This window comes from Rhinolophus hipposideros (genome assembly GCF_964194185.1).
Source record: "Rhinolophus hipposideros genome assembly, chromosome: 8".
Classification (NCBI taxonomy): domain Eukaryota; kingdom Metazoa; phylum Chordata; class Mammalia; order Chiroptera; family Rhinolophidae; genus Rhinolophus; species Rhinolophus hipposideros.
In genome coordinates, this window is record NC_138054.1 from 37959486 (window position 1) to 37978576 (window position 19091).

The 19091-nt window shown below is 38.3% G+C and overlaps 1 protein-coding gene across 2 annotated transcripts in view; it reads right to left on the reverse strand.

The window, feature by feature from the left end:
* The window catches only part of GIPC2 (GIPC PDZ domain containing family member 2), a 75896-nt gene that overhangs the window by 24122 nt on the left and 32683 nt on the right, over positions 1–19091 (reverse strand). For both annotated transcript variants that reach the window (XM_081055757.1, XM_081055758.1), the window contains one exon: positions 14133–14313. In XM_081055757.1, coding sequence (XP_080911883.1) covers positions 14133–14313 — 181 coding nt within the window. The remainder of the gene's footprint in view (positions 1–14132; positions 14314–19091) is intronic.

Here is a 19091-nt window from a genome sequence, read left to right on the forward strand (position 1 = left end):
ATTCCACCAGCACTGCTCTTAAAAGCATAGAGATAACTTCAGAGGTGACATACTAAGAAAAGCAGGGCTCTAAAGAAAAAGAGGCTGGAAACAGTTTTCAAGGAAGGAATTGCCCTCACGAGGTAAGCAAGAGACCAGGGAGCAAGAGTCTACAGAAGGTACTCCTTTCCTTATGTTTGTTTTGTGTTTTGTTTTTGTTTTTCCAGTGCCCCTAGAGTCACCCCCAGCACCAAGCAGTAACATAAATGAGTGATAAGGTAGGGTGAGGACTGAGGAATCTTGAAGGGACACGCCCTAACCAGGCCACCCCAATAACTGATTGCCCTGTGGGAATGTAGGCCCTGCATAGCCAGATGTACTTGTTTGCAAAGAAACTGTATACTCCGAGTTTTATATGAATCTCCTGATTTTTAAGTTTGGGCAATTGAGTCAAACTTTTCAAAATAACATTTTGACAAAAATAAAAGAGACCCACAGATCAGATTCCAACCACAGGCCACCCATTCATAACTTCTGCAAGTATCTCCCTCGTCCCTTGACTGAGGTCTCTATGTGGCAGCAGTTTGGGGCAAGGATGGAGGTGGGGGTGGGAGATGCTGCATGGACCTCCAACGAGGAATCACAGGACAGACTGATAAATACAAGTAGGTAGTGAGGTTCACACAAGCTCTCAAGACACAAGCATCAAGTGACCTGCACGAACGCATGCTTACTGACTCAGAGCCTAGAATAACTCCCATCTTCAGCAAGCACTGTGTTGTTCTGGGGAATCTACTCCAAAGGGATGAAGGACTTCACATGTTCCTTTTACCCTGCATTCAGGGACAGAATCACCAAGAACATAAAACGTAAGTTTTCCTCCAAGAATGAAATTATTAAACATGATCATAAGTAGACCAGATCCCCTAAGCAAAACTCTGTAAATGGTAGCTGATGATGCTAATGCTAATCCTGGTGATCAGACAGATTCTCAGGAGACCAGAGCTACACCCTCAAGTCCACAGCGTTGTCCTTGCCAGGCAGACTGTGCCCCACCTGAGAAGAATGGAGAAATAGAAACAGGACGCTCAGCAGAGACTTGACAAGAGTGCCCCCAAAAACAGACAGGGTCAGCCTGTCGTCTGTATTGTGCTGGATCCTGTCCTGCCCAGCAGTGTGACGGTTCTCAGCTGAGTCGTGTACCGACCTGAAGTGATCAGGACAGTATCAGCAACATGGCAATAACCTTCAAGATAAACAAGCTTACGGACCCCACTGCCCTCACAACACACACCACCTCACTGCCATCTCAACCAAGAGACCTACACAGTGTAATGTGGCTTCCCATAATCATTTCCTGTAAAGGGGAAAAGGAACTGCTCAGCTAACACCTTTGTTTTGGTCCATCACTTCATATGCATTTCTAATTGTAAAGAGAAACACTGGCCTTCTGACTTCGCAGCAAGTCTCTTGAAAGTTGGGTGAGCACGATATAATCTTGGAAAATTGAACAACCCTGGATACACTGAAAAAAATAAAAGGTTTCTGGGATTTGCAAAGTGAAGGGCGCAGACTCTGAAATGTGGGAACTTCATACAGGGTTTGTCATCTCATGCTTGAGAAGTCATCCCCCTCCCTAGAGGGTGTCTCTGTCTTATCTTGCTCTTACCTTCAACACCAGTAGCTGGAAGGGGAAATGTATGTAGAATGGAAGGTTGTTGTTTTTCTTTAATCAATAAGCTTCATTTCTTTAAAGCAGTGTTAGGTGCACAGCAAAATTGAGCATAAAGTACAGGGATTTCCCATACACCCTCTACCCCCACATATGCATAGCCCCCTTTTCCTATTATCAACATTCCCCACCACAGTGGCACACTGTCAAATCAAGGAACCTACACTGTCAAATCAAGGAACCTACACTGTCAAATCAAGGAACCTACAGTGACACAGTATTATCACCCAGAGCCCACAGTTTACATTAGGGTTCACTCTTGGTGGTGTACATCCTATGGGTTTGGACAAATAAATAATGACATGTATCCATTATCGTAATGTCATACAAAATAGTTTCACTGCCCTAAAAATCTTCTGTGCTCTGCCTAGTCATCCTAGATTTCTTTTTATTGTTATGTGTTTAAGCCTTCTGCTCCTCCAGAGTGGTATCTCACAACCAACCACTTGGTGGCACCAAAGCAAAAGTTAAATTCTAAGTCCTAGCTTCGAGGCCTCTAAAAAGGCAGTTTTCACTGCCAAAGGAAACAAGCCATCTTTCTCTATTATCCTGTGATTCAGCAACATAAATCAACCAGTTTATACATGAAAACAGGCAGACTAGTTCTGTTCACCTGCAGGGAACATCAACAAGTTCTGCGTTTTTTTAATTTTTTTGAAGATTGTCAGTATTTTCCGTCTGGCCTACTTTGGGGATGCAGGCCTGTCTCAGCATGTTGAAACAATCAGGCCAAGCTCTAAATCAGTCATTTCACTTCCTCTGCATGGGGCCTCTGTTGGGGCTGAATGAGGAAAGGGGGCGCAGTTCATACAGTAGACAGTAATCGGGTGCAGCTAGCTGGATTCGTTCGATTCCCCAGGGCTCCCCACTCCTGTGAAGCACACTGACTGACTACCGGCCTGCTGCAGGTTACTTAGGGTACAGGACACGGTGCACAGCTGCTCCCATAGTCACAGAGAAGCAGTCCTGTTTGTTCCCAAACCCTTTTGTGGCAATTGTATCTTTAATTACATAATTTAATTTAAAAGTAGTGAGCTGATAAGCGTGAAACAAGGAGTTATGATTGCTAGGGAAACTAGGTTAACTGCTTTGGAAAGACTCCATAAGAGCAAGTTGCAAAAAAATAAATAAATTAGGTGTGGGCAAGATGATGCTAGGAGATTAGAAAAAAATATCTTTAAAAATCCATCATTTCATATGTCTGGTTTTTAAAACTGAAACAGAACCCATGGTTATGCATGAAGGGTTGTGATTACATAAGAAAGACTTACTAGAACTTCAATTTGTGTCCTCTACTCAAAAAAAGGGCCTTTTACATCAAAAGAGTGGTACAAGAATGTATATTTTTATATGTCTTAAAATGTTTACACACACTTGTGTCATTCTTTATACTACCCCATTTCAATGGCCATTTTCAATAAACAGAGCAACCCGCAATCTCTGCTACATCATGTAGTTCAGGTGGAGAGGTGGGAAAATGGAGAAAGCTGAAAGATGTCTGTCTCTAGTCCCACCTTAAGCCCTAGGGAAAAAAGTGGGGCTGACAGGAGTCAAAGCCCTGTTTTCAGGAGAAGCACATGCTCCTGACACAGGATGACACAGTGTGGAGGCTGGGCATTCACCCACTTGTGCACAGAACAAGATCTTGTTCTGGTCCCATGAGGGACCTCATTGGTCTAGAGCAGGGGTGTCCAAGCTTTTTTCAACGGTTTTCACCAAGGGCCATATGCGGTAAAATACACAAACAGGCAGGCCACTCACTCGAGGTGAAGTACGTATTGCCTCACCTGGTTTATTTAAGTAAACTAAATATATTTTTGAAATTTGCTGTGGGCCACTTAAAATGGACTGCGGGCTGCAATTGGCCCGCGGGCCGCAATTTGGACACCCTGGTCTAGAGTATAGATCATGGCTTTCATAGCAGGGGCAGAGCCATGATTTCAATGGGTAGTGGGCACAGACAGACACAAGTGTATCTAACAGTTGCTCAGTGAATAAGAGATAGACTTGAAAATCAGAGAACCTGAGTTAAGACCCCAGCTCCTCCATCTGCAAATTGTGTGAAGTTGAGGAATAAGTCCTGATCTGTAAAATGAGACTAACACTTACATACGGTATTGTTTTCAGCATTCAAAGGCTAGTATATGAAAGGTGCCTAGCCCAGTGGTCTTCCTCATAATTAGAGAGTGCTGCTGCTACATTTGCTTATACTGATCTTTTTCAGCCTGGAGAGAGAGACATCTGCTCTTCTCACACCCTCCCCATCAAAACTATTTGCAGTGGTTTTCTCTCTTAGAATGAGAAGCATACAAAGGTTTCTCTTCAAATGCTCAGAAAAATTGTCACTTCAAATACAAATGTCTCTTTTTCATTCTATTTTATCTTTTCTGTAAAACTATGTTTTTCCCCCTTCAAGTTATAGGAGGTTGGAAACAACATATGACCCTCTCATTGTTCCACTCACATTCTACACAGTAGCCAGGTTTAAGCCCAGACCCTCATGGGAGCACTCAGCAATGGAGGCTCTCCAGCAGCCATCTCATTGGACGACCCCCTTCCCACCCACAACATCCCCTATTGGAGTTACATGACACCAAGTGGGCAAATGACCAGACATATCACCACTCCAACCCAGAGAAGAAAACATACAGCGCCCTCCACTAACCACCTATGTAGGGTGAGTGAATTAAGCTACCTCACCAAACACACTAATCCATTTCTGTAATTTCCATCTCGGGAATTATACAACATGTAGAGAAACATCAAAATTGTGGTCAAATGGCAACTCAGGCAGAGCTTTGTGGGATGTGTACACCAATGATCCTCAGCAATGCAGGTCCAGAAGTGCTTTTCCGTGTGTGTGTGTGTGTGTGTGTGTGTGTGTGTTCCCTGAGTTGACCTGAATCTCAGGGATTCACAATAATCAAATTCACAAGGAACACATGTCATCACATCCATTTATTAATCGATAGGGAGGGATGATATCAAAGGTCCAAGTGGGCTTTCATGCTTCATTCTCATGAGCCTAAAAGTCCTTGGGAAAAGTGATGTCCAAGCGGAGACCCAACCATCAAGGATTAAGACAGCAAGGCTAAGTGGGAAGGGAAAGCATTCCAGGCCATGGGTTTGAAAACTCCAAAAGTAAGGAATGGAGAGTTTGTTTCAGATTCCCTTCCAAAGGGTGGCTCGGTTCACTGGGCCTCTAACCCCTGTTGGGAATGATTCATTTGAAACTCTTTTCCCACTGCATACCTGAGAAGCTTAGTGTGCCACAGAATAAAGGACTTGGGAATAAAAAACAATTCTTAGGCCAAGGCTGCAAACAGGCAGTTCACAGATATACATGGTCCATAAACATGTTTGTGGAGCATGCAATATTTTCAGAATTTTTTTTAATGAGTTGCCAACTTTTAAAAGTTGGGTGATTTCTCACAAAAACTCAAATTTTAAGTTTCTCTTAGAGACTGACACATTCCTACAAAACAATAATAGTTAGGGCCAACACCTTTCTTGGGGTGTGTAGCTCTTAGCCCTCAAATTCAGACAAACTAGCAAGATGTCATTTTCCCACTACAAACAGCTATCAAGCATTATACGCTGTTTCTTATACTAGTGCTGTTCTTGGAGCGCAATCTTATTTCAAAGGAATAAATATATACATACATACTTACACTGCAATTCATCTAGGGACAAGAATATAGTTCATCGGGGAAAGTCAATTTAAATGCAATGTCTTTTTTTTTAACTGAGCATTTAATACAACCCAGATAACAGAAATTCTTTATATCTTCTTATTTAATCTTCACAAAACTATTATAAGATAGGTATTCTTATTCTAATTTTATGATTGAAACTGTGGCTTAGAGAAATGAAACGATTTCACCAAGGTGACAGAGCACATGGTAAATGAGAGAGCTGGAGAAAAAAAAAAAGGCAGGTAGGTCTACCCCAGAGCCACTACTTGCTTTTGTATTCTATTAAAGATTATGAGTTGCCATTGTAGTAGACATTAGTTGGTCGTCGTCTCCGTACCCATTGGTCATTTGAGGATCACTGTGGTTCAGGGGAAGTGCTCCCAGCTTCAGGGATGGGACACAGGAATGGGCCAAGCTCACTGATCCCATTCATCACAGTGATTGTTTCCGAGGTGGGCATTTGACCAAAGTCAGTTAAGTCAGAATGAATCAAAGGATGTTTGCTAGAAATTCTGAGACAAGAACACTCTCCTTTTCTGTTCTATGTGAATAAGGAAGCACATGGAAGCCCCGCAAGTGCTGGCCACCATTTTGGGACACAGTGTGGAGCTGACCTTAAGATGATAAATGAATAATGAAGCTGATACCTCAGGCAGCAAAGCAGAAAAGAAGGGCAAGAAACTGGGTCCCCATCACACTGTATGGGCTCTACACAGAGCTTTATTAATGTCAGCATCACTCATGCATGGTTGATTTATAGGATTTTCTTTTCTGCATAAGCCCATTCGGTAAGGTTTTCCACTATTCCCAAGTGAAAGACACCTCACTGATACAGAATTCTCTCTAAGCAATGAAGCAGCCCTCCTAAAAAGACCTTTCAGTTTTGTTGTTGTTGTTCTTTTTTTTTTCAATTCAACTCTTAAGGTGCTGGGGCAGATAAAAAGCCAAGAAAAAGAGACAAAAGGATGCCATGTGCACAAGGCATCTTCCATTGGAACGAAAGGATTGGCAACACGTGAACCAAACCCATAAAAAATAAAAATAAACCCACAAAGTTGCTCTTAAATGTTTCTTTGATGAGAATGAGGAGTGCATGACAAATGTTGGAAGCAAAACAACTGTGCCCAAAAACTCCTTCTTTACTTAAGGTATCATTTGAGGAAAAACTCAGCCCTGTTTCTGTAACTCCCTGAAATTACAGGCAAAAGTTAATGTGCATCTCTTGGAAGAAGGTTCATAGCTTTAATCCAGAGGGGACCACATTAAAAAACAGATTACAAATCTCTAAACTTTAATGTGTGAAAGTTAAAAATAAAAGAGTGAAAGCTAAAATATTTTATTTTTACCATTTTATCCTTCTTTGATTCCATAGTATGATATTATCATGGGAATTCAAAAATTAAAAAATTGTTTATTTTTATTATGGTTTATTACACATATTTCCCCCTGGTCTTTAAAAGGTTAAGAAAAGTAGTTACAAAAACAGCCCTGCCAATTTAAAAAATTGATGCAATGTAATATTCTACCACATTTCTGACATGGAACTATTTATGACAATATTAAAGAAAATTGTTTCAAATGAGAATAATCATATAGTTAAAAATTATAAAGCCACTAAAAGTAGACTGACTGAGCTTCTCTACTTCCTAAACTAGGTATACTAGCCTTCCTTTTAAAATAATTGTTTTCTGGTTATGAAAGTGAGTGTGTTCATTTTATATTTAAAATGTGAAAAATACATGAAGCCTACAGAAGTTATTCATAAACTCATCACCTAAAGATAACAACTGTTAATATTTCAATATACATACACTGCAAGTCAGTTTTTCTACATTTAAAGACAGTTTTCTCAAATGAAATATTACTGTACATTGTTTTATAACCTGCCTTTTCACTTAATATATCAAACATTTTTTCACATATAAAGGGAATTGCTTATCCACTTAACTTTTTCTGAAAACATACTCTGACCACAATGTTAAGCATAATTTGTTAAATCCCTTTTCCTATAATTATAACTCCCATTCTACAAATACTTTCTGATAAAATATGTATTACTGGTATAGTTGTTGTTTTTCTGATAAGTTACATTATATTCATACTATTTAGACAAATGAAGGAAGTCACTTACATTTTAGCATCATTTTTGATCCCTTCATCTTACATTGCTATTTTAATTGCTAAGTTTAAAAACAGCTAAATACTATTACCTACGTTCTACTCATGGTTGATATTCATTCCAAATGCTCCTTAAACATAGTTCTAAGAAATCAATCACTTCTTAGAATGCCTTGGGAAATATAGATTATAAAATTTTTAGTATTATAGATTATAATAATTGCACTTATCTCAGATTAAAAACATAAGCATTTAACGAATTTTCTTTTAATGAGAGTTTACAATGTGGATGAAAACGGATTCAACAGAAAGTAATCTCATACAGTGTCCATAAATTCCTAAATGGGTCACGCCCCAGGCATATAACTTCTTTCATAAAAGGTTTATCTTTGCCTTAAGTAAGCCCTATCCATTGTTTTTGTGCCTCTATGTTAACACACCTTTGAAATACCTCTTTTTAGACCCCTCAAAAGAAAAACCACTCTCAAGAGAGCCAATAATCTTATTAATTATCCTGTAATCCAATCACCCACCACCTTGCTTTCTCCCACCTTCATGTAATCTTCCTTATGTTCCCTCCTTAATTCCAAATGCATAAAATAAGCTGCAAACTATCATGACGAAAAGCTTTTTTCTAAGTCTGTTGAGATCTTGCTACTAGACATATCCTTTGTTTGGCTCAAATAAATTCTTACAAAAATTACCTACAATTCTGGATATTGTTACAACGACAACAACCAAAGTAGAAAAGAGTGCATGTTTAGCCTGGGTCTTTATTCAGCTGGGTCTTTACACTGAACACACATTTATCAGTTACACTCAGTATTCATCTAACACATCTGCCACACCCCACAAAAGAACCTGGCTCATCATTTATCTTCTCTCATCGTATCTTTGTGGTAAATGCCAAACCCATGTCTAGCTAGATATAAGAAGAGCAGCACAAACTTTATGACATAAAAAGAAGATTAAGTGACATGTTCTACTCCTGAAATTTGTTATCATGAATACTTTAAACATTTGCCAAAAAATACATGAAAAAGAGTGCCACTGTCAGGTAAAACGTGAAACATCTAAAACTGAACTTCTCTCCCCGACTTTCCCCTCAAACTATTTGTACTACCCAACTGCCTCATTTCCAATTATCACTTTTGTCACAGGCTCCAAGGATAGAAATCTTGGGAGTCACATTTGCTACCTCTGAGCCTTCTCCTCTCTCCTTTAGCTAAACATCATCAATCCACTTAGTACTTCCATTTCTGCCTCTGCAGTATTACTCGGGCTTTTTTTTTTCCTTCAAATTCCCACTGCTGCCCCTAATCCCAGCCCTTGTCACTTACTCCTGAACTATTGCAGTAGCCTCTTACATGGTTTCTCCTCTAATTAAATATAGCTACATACATTGTTTTTCCGGGTTTAATTCCCTAAATTCTATTTCATCATGTCATTCTTCAGTTCTAGTATCTAAATGATTCCCTATTATCCTCTAAGACAAGCTCAGGTTCCCCACCTAGTTTTTCAGAGCTCCTCTTAATATGGCCTGGAGCTGCTTTTGTACCCTGATTTGCTGCAGTCCCTGCAAGACTAGGCTGTTCACTGTCCTGAACACTTCCTACCAAAAACAAAACAAAACAAAACAAAAAACTCTCCTTCCTTGTCTATACTTTCCTTCCCATTCTCCAAGGCCAAGTTCAAGAGCGATCTTCTCTAGGGGTCTTTTTCACCTAGTCCAGCCTACTCATATCTCTCCCTTCTCTGAACACCCATTTAAATTTCTGTAGTGGATTTAAATTTTACTCCATAATTCTGGATAAAAGAAGTCACATTGAATCTGACTCGAAGCTGCCCACTCCACAGGTCTGGTGAGAAACTGAGTCTCAATTGTGTTTTGGAAGTCTCTCTCCCCGTCCTGGGATCAATTTAACAAAGAGCCTACCCTGAAGCTCCATGTCCAAATCAGTGTGGCCAAGCCCAGCGTACAGGCAGCCTTTCACCTCAGACTGCTCTAGTATCCCTGTGCAACAACAACAGACATCCTGTCACCTCTGAAGGGAGGAGACATGGGAATGGGACGCTGATACTACTGGGACCTGCCGACAACCATGTGTCCAATGGCTTTCTCCTTGGGGAGTTCTTCCCAATCTTACCGCTTCTCCCAACCACCATCACTCTCTAAGACTTAGAATCACTTCCAATCACGGACAAGTCAGCTGTCAGCTGAATTCTACTTTGGTTAAAACTGCATTACAACACACATCATAGTTCTAAAGAGACAGTACACATAATGTTCAGAACACAAGCCTGGGAAGCAAGCAGCACTGGAGTACTATCCTTGCACTTCCCACCCCCCACTGAGTGACCTCAGTGAGGCATTCAACTGACCAAAGCCTCAGTTTACTTATCTAGAAAATTGTTCATTACTCATACGAATGGCACGAGGATTAAACCAGGCTGTTAATAGTAGCAGTCCTAGTAGCAATAAATAACACTTATGTAGCACTGTGTGCCAAGTACTATTCTTAGTACTTTACATACATTAACTCATTTTTTCCTCACTACACTTTATGGGTAAGTAAACAGGCATAGAGGGAATAAGTAACTAGTCTGAGAGCACATAGGTCATAAGAAGACAGGAATTAAACCCAAGCATGTTCTTGACCACTAAACCACATCGCTTCCAATAAGCGTTCAACAAAAGGTAGCTATTATACTGCCATTAATAGAATTACTTGATTCTTAATGTATCTGCTTCTCTTTATGTAAACTGTAAGCTCCTCAAGGACAACAATCATCACATTTGTTAAAGAACTGGCTCTGCATAGGTGAGAAGCCTGCCTCCATCTCACTAGTCAGCTCTAAAACCTTGGACAAATTGCTTAACCTTTTAGGATGGTTGTAACGATTAAGTGATTTCCTACTTAGCAAGTACTTAGAAAAGTGAATGGCAGCTATAATGATATACTGATATATTTCATTATTTGATATGAGATGTGCTATTACCATCTGTCTTTCCAGGATCTGAACGTGCCAGAATTCTCAACAAATACTTGCTAACCACCAACTCACCACATTGTTTTTCCTGTTTCATGTGGATTCGTCTTGTTTCTAAAATTACTCCTTAAAGAAAAGGTTACACCTTTATAATAATAGTAGTAATATCATCTAACTTCTGCTGAAGACTCACTATGCACCAAGGATAGTTCTATGACTTTTTTCAGAGGTTCACTCATTTAAAACTCACAATGACCCAATGTGGTAGACACTATCATCATCTTTAAGTTTTACATGTGAGGAAACCCAAGCACAGAAAAGTTAAGTATTCATCCAGTGTCAAATTATCACACAGCTTGTATGTGGCAGTCTATGTACTTAACTACTTGCACTTTTGTTGTCTCTTTTGTAACGTTTTGCATATTCCCCAGGATGTCTGGTAGAATGCAGTGTATCTGAAAAAGTACCAAAAGCATTGGTTGCTTGAAAGTTTTTCACTAGACATAGAATGAATAACAGAAAATACGTTTTAAATGTGTGAAATATCTAAAAAGACATATAAAACCTGAAAGCTAATGATTCTCTTTAAAAATTAAATAGTCTTTGAAAATGAGTACATCAGTGAAGCTGAATCACAAAGATGAAGTCCGACTTTTCCAGCTGTGAATGACTCAAAGGTCTCAGATGCACTTCACATACTGAACATCCTATTCTGATAGACACACGGCACAGAAATGAAGCCTCTAAATCAGGGGTGTCCAAACTGCAGCCCACAATTCATTTTTAATTGGCCCGCAGCAAATTCCAAAAATATATTTAGTGTACTTAAATAAACCAGGTGAGTCAATACGTACTTCACCTCGAGCAAGTGGCCCGGCTGTTTGTGTATTTTACCGCATGTGGCCCTTGGTGAAAAATGTTGAAGAAAGTTTGGACACCTCTGCTTTAAATGAAGACATAGTCCAGAGATCTGTTACAAAATCTAACTCCCAAATAAAGACTGTCAGAGCTTTAGGAGGTAAAATTTCTTTCAACCCTCTTTCTGATTTTCAAAACACTTTACAAAAACATTTCAGGCCTCCTTCCACAAACCTCTTTCCTTAAACGGCAATAATTACAAGTTAAATAAATTCTCCAAGATAAATCAAGTAGAGACTCCTCTAAGTAAAAGTCAGTCAAAGCCTCATATACTTAGGCTATTTTTCTGCAATTAAAAAGCTTCATAGGAAATCAAATCAGTTGAATTAATCTGGCCCTTAGAGCCAGGTAAATGGAAGAGCGAATTTTCATAGCCTTGGGAAAATCTAGGTTTACAGGGCAAACTCTGCAGGGTTGCACTCATTGTGGAGACATGTTCCTTTTCATTGGCAAACGAGGAAAGGAAGTGAGCCATGACCTAATAAAAAAAAAAAAAAAAAATACCGCTAGAGACATTCCAGCTGATACTTGATAAGGACTGGGAAGGCTGCCATCAACTCATGGCTAGAAGAAAGAAAATTTGGATCAGAAAGCAACTGACCAGGAGAAATCATGTTTCCAGGGTTTCCAACTTTCCATGATGGGAAAGATTTCCCATCAAACTACAAATTTTTAATAAGGGAATCATTTAAACCTGTGGCTTTCAAATGTTTTTTTGCTGTGACACATAGTAAGAAATATATACAATATATCGTGACCCATAAATATATACAAATATTTACATATAATTGAAACACACACATATACATATATGGAAACAATGGAACCAAAACACTATTACACTTACTAGGCAAAAAGCATTACGAAATTTCAATTCTATTCTAGTTTGTGCTCTAAACACATTGGTTGAGACCCACTATTTGAAAAACAGTGAAAAGTCCCCAGGCTGGGGCCCAGAGACAGGGACCAACGCACAGTGTGGAAAATGCAAATAGAAGAGCTGACTTAAATTGAGTTAAGCTGCCATAGAAACCTTGGAAAATAAAAACTTGTCATTGCTCCAAAATCAATCTCTACGTACCTTAACCCACAGCACCACCAGAATGTGGGATGCTAATAATATAGCCCCATTAGGAAAATCTTACCTGGTGTTCTTCTTAAATTTTCATATGAGGCTACAGAGCATAGGTTCAATAGTAGACAGGCACATAAGACAATGAAGTACCAACCACCTACACATGTGTCTCAGATATTAAAGGAAAAAATCTAGTCATGGCGCACTAATAGCTAAATACAATGACCTCTATAACAACCAATCTATCATTCACATTAAGGGGTATCAGCAACTTTCTACAACAGGGAAAAATAGGAAAAGATTAACTCTGGAAAACAATATTATGTGGTAGAAATAACTGTAAAAAGAAAATAATATTCCTCGAGTTGTACTAGGGGAATGACTTTGATTTACAAAGAGTCTAGACCAAATAAGAATATTTCTCTCACACTGCCTACATCCTATCAGTTTATATGCTATAATACCTGGAAAGTTTGTTACCAAACAAAGCCATTTCAAAAGGAGCTGCTGGATAGAAATCCAAGTGCTGGCTCACCTTCCTCTGTGAAAGGTGATCTCAGATACTGCAATGCGCCATGCAGCATCAGGGTATCTATGGCAGTGCTTCCTAGAATGGTCGCCCCAGGAGCAGCACTGGCATCAAGCATTGTTTTCTTACATCTTCTTGCAACTCTGTCTCCCACATGTAATATAACCTACACTGTATTTCTATTAAATAGCACAGGATCACTTGGAAGCAGAGAAAGTTTTCCAACTCCATATGGCTAGGATCTGTCACTTACTTGCTAAAGGAAGGGGAAATGTAATTTCCCAGACCCACTACCTTCCCCCATCATTGTCATTAACTTCCCTGAGAAAATAGCCATTAGAGACAAACTATAAGGAATATTTATGTTCTGTGAACAAAGGAAAGAACATAAAATAGGTGGGGTCATGGGTGAGTAAGGGCAGGCCCAGAATGATTCTGGAGATATTTTAACACTGATGAACACTAGGCCATCATCTGGCTTATTAAAATAGTGCTGGGTAGTGAGAGAAGCTGGCACATTTTCATGTAGATGAGATGGCCCTGGAGGTTTGAATAAGAGTTGAAACACAGCTGCCGTGGCTAAAACCAAGCAAGTACAGATGTCACACCAAAGTAATTTCATACCATCCAATGCTGCCAATTCAAAATGCCAATGGAGGAAAAGTATGGAAGGAAGTCTTTAAAATAGACTAGATAACTATTTTAAATACCAATTCTGTGTGTAACTAAAGTTTTTTCTGTTGAGGTCCATGAACAACAGTTACTACCATTTAGAGAGCTCAATAAATCTCAATCTCACTGTTCAGCCAGAATACAATGCAATGTGCTGTCTTAAGAGTTTGGAACAACCACGTCTAATTCAAAGTCACTAGACAGACTTCATAACTCCAAATGTCGTTGTCAGAAAATGTCTTTCTAGGCAATTTTTTTTCCTCCTACAAGAGTTGTTTTCCTTATAAGTAGCACTGTCTATTATTTCCTCTGTTCTTAACTGATATACTAAAAGCACATTGCACCACACTGCAGTACTCATTTCCCTTAGAAAGATAAGCCGGGGAAGGGAACATTTCACACACACACGCAAAACCAACTTACCCATTGGCTTCTTAGGTTCTATCAACTTCAGGGTAAAGAGTTCCTCCTTTTTCAATTCTTTTAACTTCTTAGCAACATCAAAGTGACGCCACCCAACAATATTTTCTCCATTTATGGATTCAATATGATCCCCCACATAGATTGTTTTAGCTGAGTCAATTACACTGCCATCTTTAATTTTCTGAAAGAAAATTAAGAATAATGCTTAATATAAAATAAAACTTTGTAACATTACTTTTCATGCTCTTGAGACATTATATACAGTATATTGACATATTAACAATGTATTTTAAAGCTCACAGATGGAAAACCAAGCAACAAAAGGAAACCATCTTACCTCCAACCATTCTTCTTCTTCCTTATCATTCAGAATTCAGCTCCATCCCAGTCACCACCTTTTATGAGAAGCTTTTTCTGACATCTCCCGCAGCCCACTCCCCCAAGATTAGGTAAGGTACCACTCTTCTATAGTGCTTTATGCTACATATTCTGAGCTCTAAGCTAAGCAGTTTACATTCACTATCTCATTTAATGGTAATAACCTTAATGAGAGTCTCGTGTCATTGGTCAGGAAAATTGAGGCTTAGGAATATCAAGTAATTTGCCAAGTTCAACATACCACCGTGCAATTGTTCATTTACCTGTCAGTCTCCATTACTGAACTGTAATATATCCTGGAGGATGAAGATGGTCTCATTCACCATTGTATGCCCTGTACCTAGCACAATGCCTACAGAGAAAATCCCTCTATAAATGATTGTTGCATCATTTCAACATGTGGCCCGTTGCATAAGAAGAGAGCTTGAGCTTTTTCTACTGGCTAAGTGTTTTAATGTTTAGCTACAAAAGCAGAGCACTCAAGACTTTGTACAACCTTAGCTAAGAAAATGGATACCTAATAAGAGACAAGTGTAGTTACCATTTGGGAAGCCAGTAAAAACGATTTTATACTATCATTTTTCATTTACATATTTTAGGTGAGGAGAACTTAGGACCCAAGGAGAAACCTCAAATTGGTCTTTCTTAAACCTATCTATCTTGTATACATCTTTGCTGCAGTCTCCAAAAGAAGCCTAAGACTCCCAAGGGTAGCACTAAGAATTTCTGAAAGGATTTCAGGGAAAGGAACTCCAGGAAACAACCCAGCAAAGGATGTACAAGTTCCTCCACACAGGTAAGGAATGGGGCAAAATGAAGGCCACGATCTGCCACCAGTGTCACCAATCCCTCACGGGCATGACAGGAGAGAAATATCAGGGACTGCTGCTGTCGTGGAATAAAAGCATGAGTATTCCCCACTCTTGCCAGGTGGAAGAATAACATCTTCTGAATCAGCAGGCTGATTGATCACTGTGTCCATGAATTAAGAGAAAAACGGATCTTGTGTACCCCAGCATGTCTATAATATCACCATTAAAAAAATTGTAAAAGACTAACCTGGGAAGGTTGGGCATTTTTATATTTTATAACTAATACGCCAAAACTCACAACAGGTTACTTTTTTACCCTAAAATTTTAAGAATACTGCTATGCTCATTGCAATGGCAACTATGAATATGCTTTATGCAAATGACACAATGCCAACTCACACAGAGCTTATCATTTATCATTACAAATAGTAAAAGCAAAGAAACCAGACATTTCCTAATCTAACTGGCATTGTTTTATTGTAAGTTCATATTAGCCTTATAAGCTAGAGAAACAAATAAGGGTAACCACAACATTCCGCTCGTAGAAACATAAGCAAGACTAAACAGAACACTAGAGTCCAAAGAAACAAAGAAAAATATATATAGATAATATTCTGTCACCTAACCATTCTTAAACCTTTAGAAAATGTGAAAATCTATTTATCTTTTTTCTTTGTTTTTATTCTATTTCTTGATATATCTGAACCTATTTTAATTTCTTTGATCAACTACACCACACAAATTTCAGTGTCACACATTATTTTTAGTTTATGAATTACTGTTATAATTTTATTTAAAATGAGCATTATATAAAACTAATTCAATGAAAGACTTTAAAGACATATATGAATCTTACCAGTAAATTAAAGGGCAGAGTAACAGAAATCTGGGGTCTCCTGGGCCTATGAGTAGCCACAAGGATCACCAGAAGAGTGCCTAGACAGAGAGAGGACAGGCAGTTACCAGAAGTCAGTGGGAAGCAAGGTGAGAATCCAGGTGGGCAACAGAAAGGTCAAAGTATATTTAATCATCAGGGGCAGCACAGGTAAGTATCTGGGATGAAGAGAGAGAAAAATCAACGTAAAAAACTTGGAGAACATTGTAAGGTGAACCAGATACAGAAGCAAAGGGACAGACATTGATTAAATTTTTGTGGGTTACCTGAGCCTTAGCTTTCTATGTAGATAGAACAAAAAATGAGGTAGCAGTTGGGGCCAATTTCTAAAATCTAATATATTTTGGTAATCATACCACAGCTTGATAGAGATTAATAATATTGCTAAAAAGTGCTACTCAGGCACAAAAGACTAGGGAGAAAAAGAGGCATTCATTCTTTACTAATATTTACTGAGTCAATATCATTCTCTTTAACACTTAGAACTTTCTCTCATCTGACTTTGGAACTTAATGATGAAAAAGGTAAAAAAGACATTAAATATTTTTTGGAAGACAGGATTTACATTATTAAACTTAGAGGTTTCCAACCTTTTCACACCATTATTATAGTATCTTCTATTATTTCACCCCTTAGATTTACAGAACTCTGTCTTCTCATCACAGATACCAGCAGAACTGTAGGGTGGCATTGCACCATACTTAACGTCTCAAACATTAGATTCAAGGTTGTTTGAGCTGATGCCCTGTGCTGCAGACCCTCCGGACACTGTCCTCAAATCTTGTTCATAATAACAAAGTGACATTCATATAACAATTGTAAGTAATTATTTCATTTAGTCCATAACAAGCCTAGGAGGGGTATATTTAATATTCAATTAGTGAATGAGGAAACCAAAACCCAGTAAAACATAGCTTGACCAAGGTAGCACAACTAATAAACAACAGAATTAGGTTTCAAATAGTTTTATCATTATAAAAGTTTTATCATTATAAAACTTCACACTCTTTCCACAAAACACTCAGTGTTTTAGAATCAGATGAATCTAACTCAAGATCAAATAGCTAGATAAAAAAGAAAAAATAAATAAAAGAGCAGAGTTTTGGGGTACAGTTGTCCAAAACGATCTATCCCTTTGGTAATCATTTTGCAACATGTAAGTATATTAAATCAACATGTTGTACACCTTAAACTTACATGTCAATTGAGTTCAATAAACATGACATGCCAATCTTTTATGTCAATTATATCTCAATAAGGCTGGAAGAAAAAATGATCTATCATCTTTGAACTCAGAAATCTTTTTTTTTTACACCCCCCACTTTTTACTTTACTTTTGCTTACTTCTACTGAAGCTGTTCATCTCTAGCATGGCTTCCAGACCTCAAACATCTATTTTTTCAAATCACGGCTTCTATTCTGGCTTTACGTGCTTCTTTCTCACAGATCCCAGCTCCCACCCTGGAGTCCTCTGTCCCCTCGAACTTCTACAATTCTACCCTTGCTGATTATTCATTCTGGATAATTAAGCAATCACATTGCTAGAAATATATAAGGACCATATTTCTCAGAACAAAGATCACACTAAGATGTGAATAACTTACTTCTACTAAAGTAAAAGTACCTCAGATCACAAAGATTTCTACAAGAGGATATTCTGAGAATGACAGTCTTGTGGTTATTTATAAATTACTTCATTCAAAATGAATTTGGTTTTTTAAGTCAATTTAACCCCATTTCTTAATTACATGGTATAAGCCCTTCTTTTTATTTTGAATCAAAGTGTCTCTTCTCTTAAACTAGGGAACAGCAAACAATGGCTCATACAGCCACTTGTTTTTATACAGTCCGTGAGTTATGAGTGATTTTTACCTTCTTAAATGATTGGGGGGAAATAATAATTGTGACATGTAAAAATTATACTAAATTCAAATTACAGTGTCCATAAATAAGGTTTCACTGGAGGATATCTATGATCCTCATTTAAGTATTGTATATACCTTTCTGTGCTTCAGTGGCTGAGTTGAGTAATTGTAACAGAAATTGTATGACCCTAAACTATAAGGAAGCCAAAAATATTTACTATCTGGCCCTTTATAGAAAATGTTTGTCGACTCCAGTCTTAAACTGTTATAGGAATTTATAGATTTCATTATTTAAATATACTCTGAATTTTCTGATTGAGTTATTTATATACTTTTTCTTGGGAAATGTTGACATTTGGATACTAAACTCATAAATGTTTAAGTCTGTTGTCTTTTCACCTGAAGAGATTCATCTACAAGAAACATGCAGTACTAATAAATATATGTCTCTGCCATTTATCTCATCTCCTAATCATGTGATGATTGTGATTATTGTTATTACTAAGGTATTAGCTATCAATTATGAGTACTGTAAAACATTTCATATGTGTCATCATTTTATACCCAAATAATCCTATAAAGCAGGTGCTTTATAGGTGCTTATAAATAATCCTATAAAGCAGGTGCTTTATTTGAGAGAAGGTATAAAGAGGCCATGACTTGTCCAAGGTCACACAGCAAGTAAATAAGTGGTTGAACCAAGACAAGCAGGCATGTCTGATGCTAAGGCCCATGCTCCCACACATTACACTGCACTTCCTTCCTAATCATGGAATCCTCGCTCCTACCTTACCCTTGTCTGAATCCCTACCACTGCCCTACTCTTACTTCAGCCTACCCTGACTTCTAGCCACTGATAAAAGCATATCAAGTACTCACTTCAGCAACACATACACTAAAATTGGAGCGATACAGAGAAGATTGCATGTCATCCTTGTGCAGGAACAATACTAAGCTCTTCGAAAGTTCTTTTTTTTCCTGCTTATGTTGGCAAAAAGAAACACTGGAA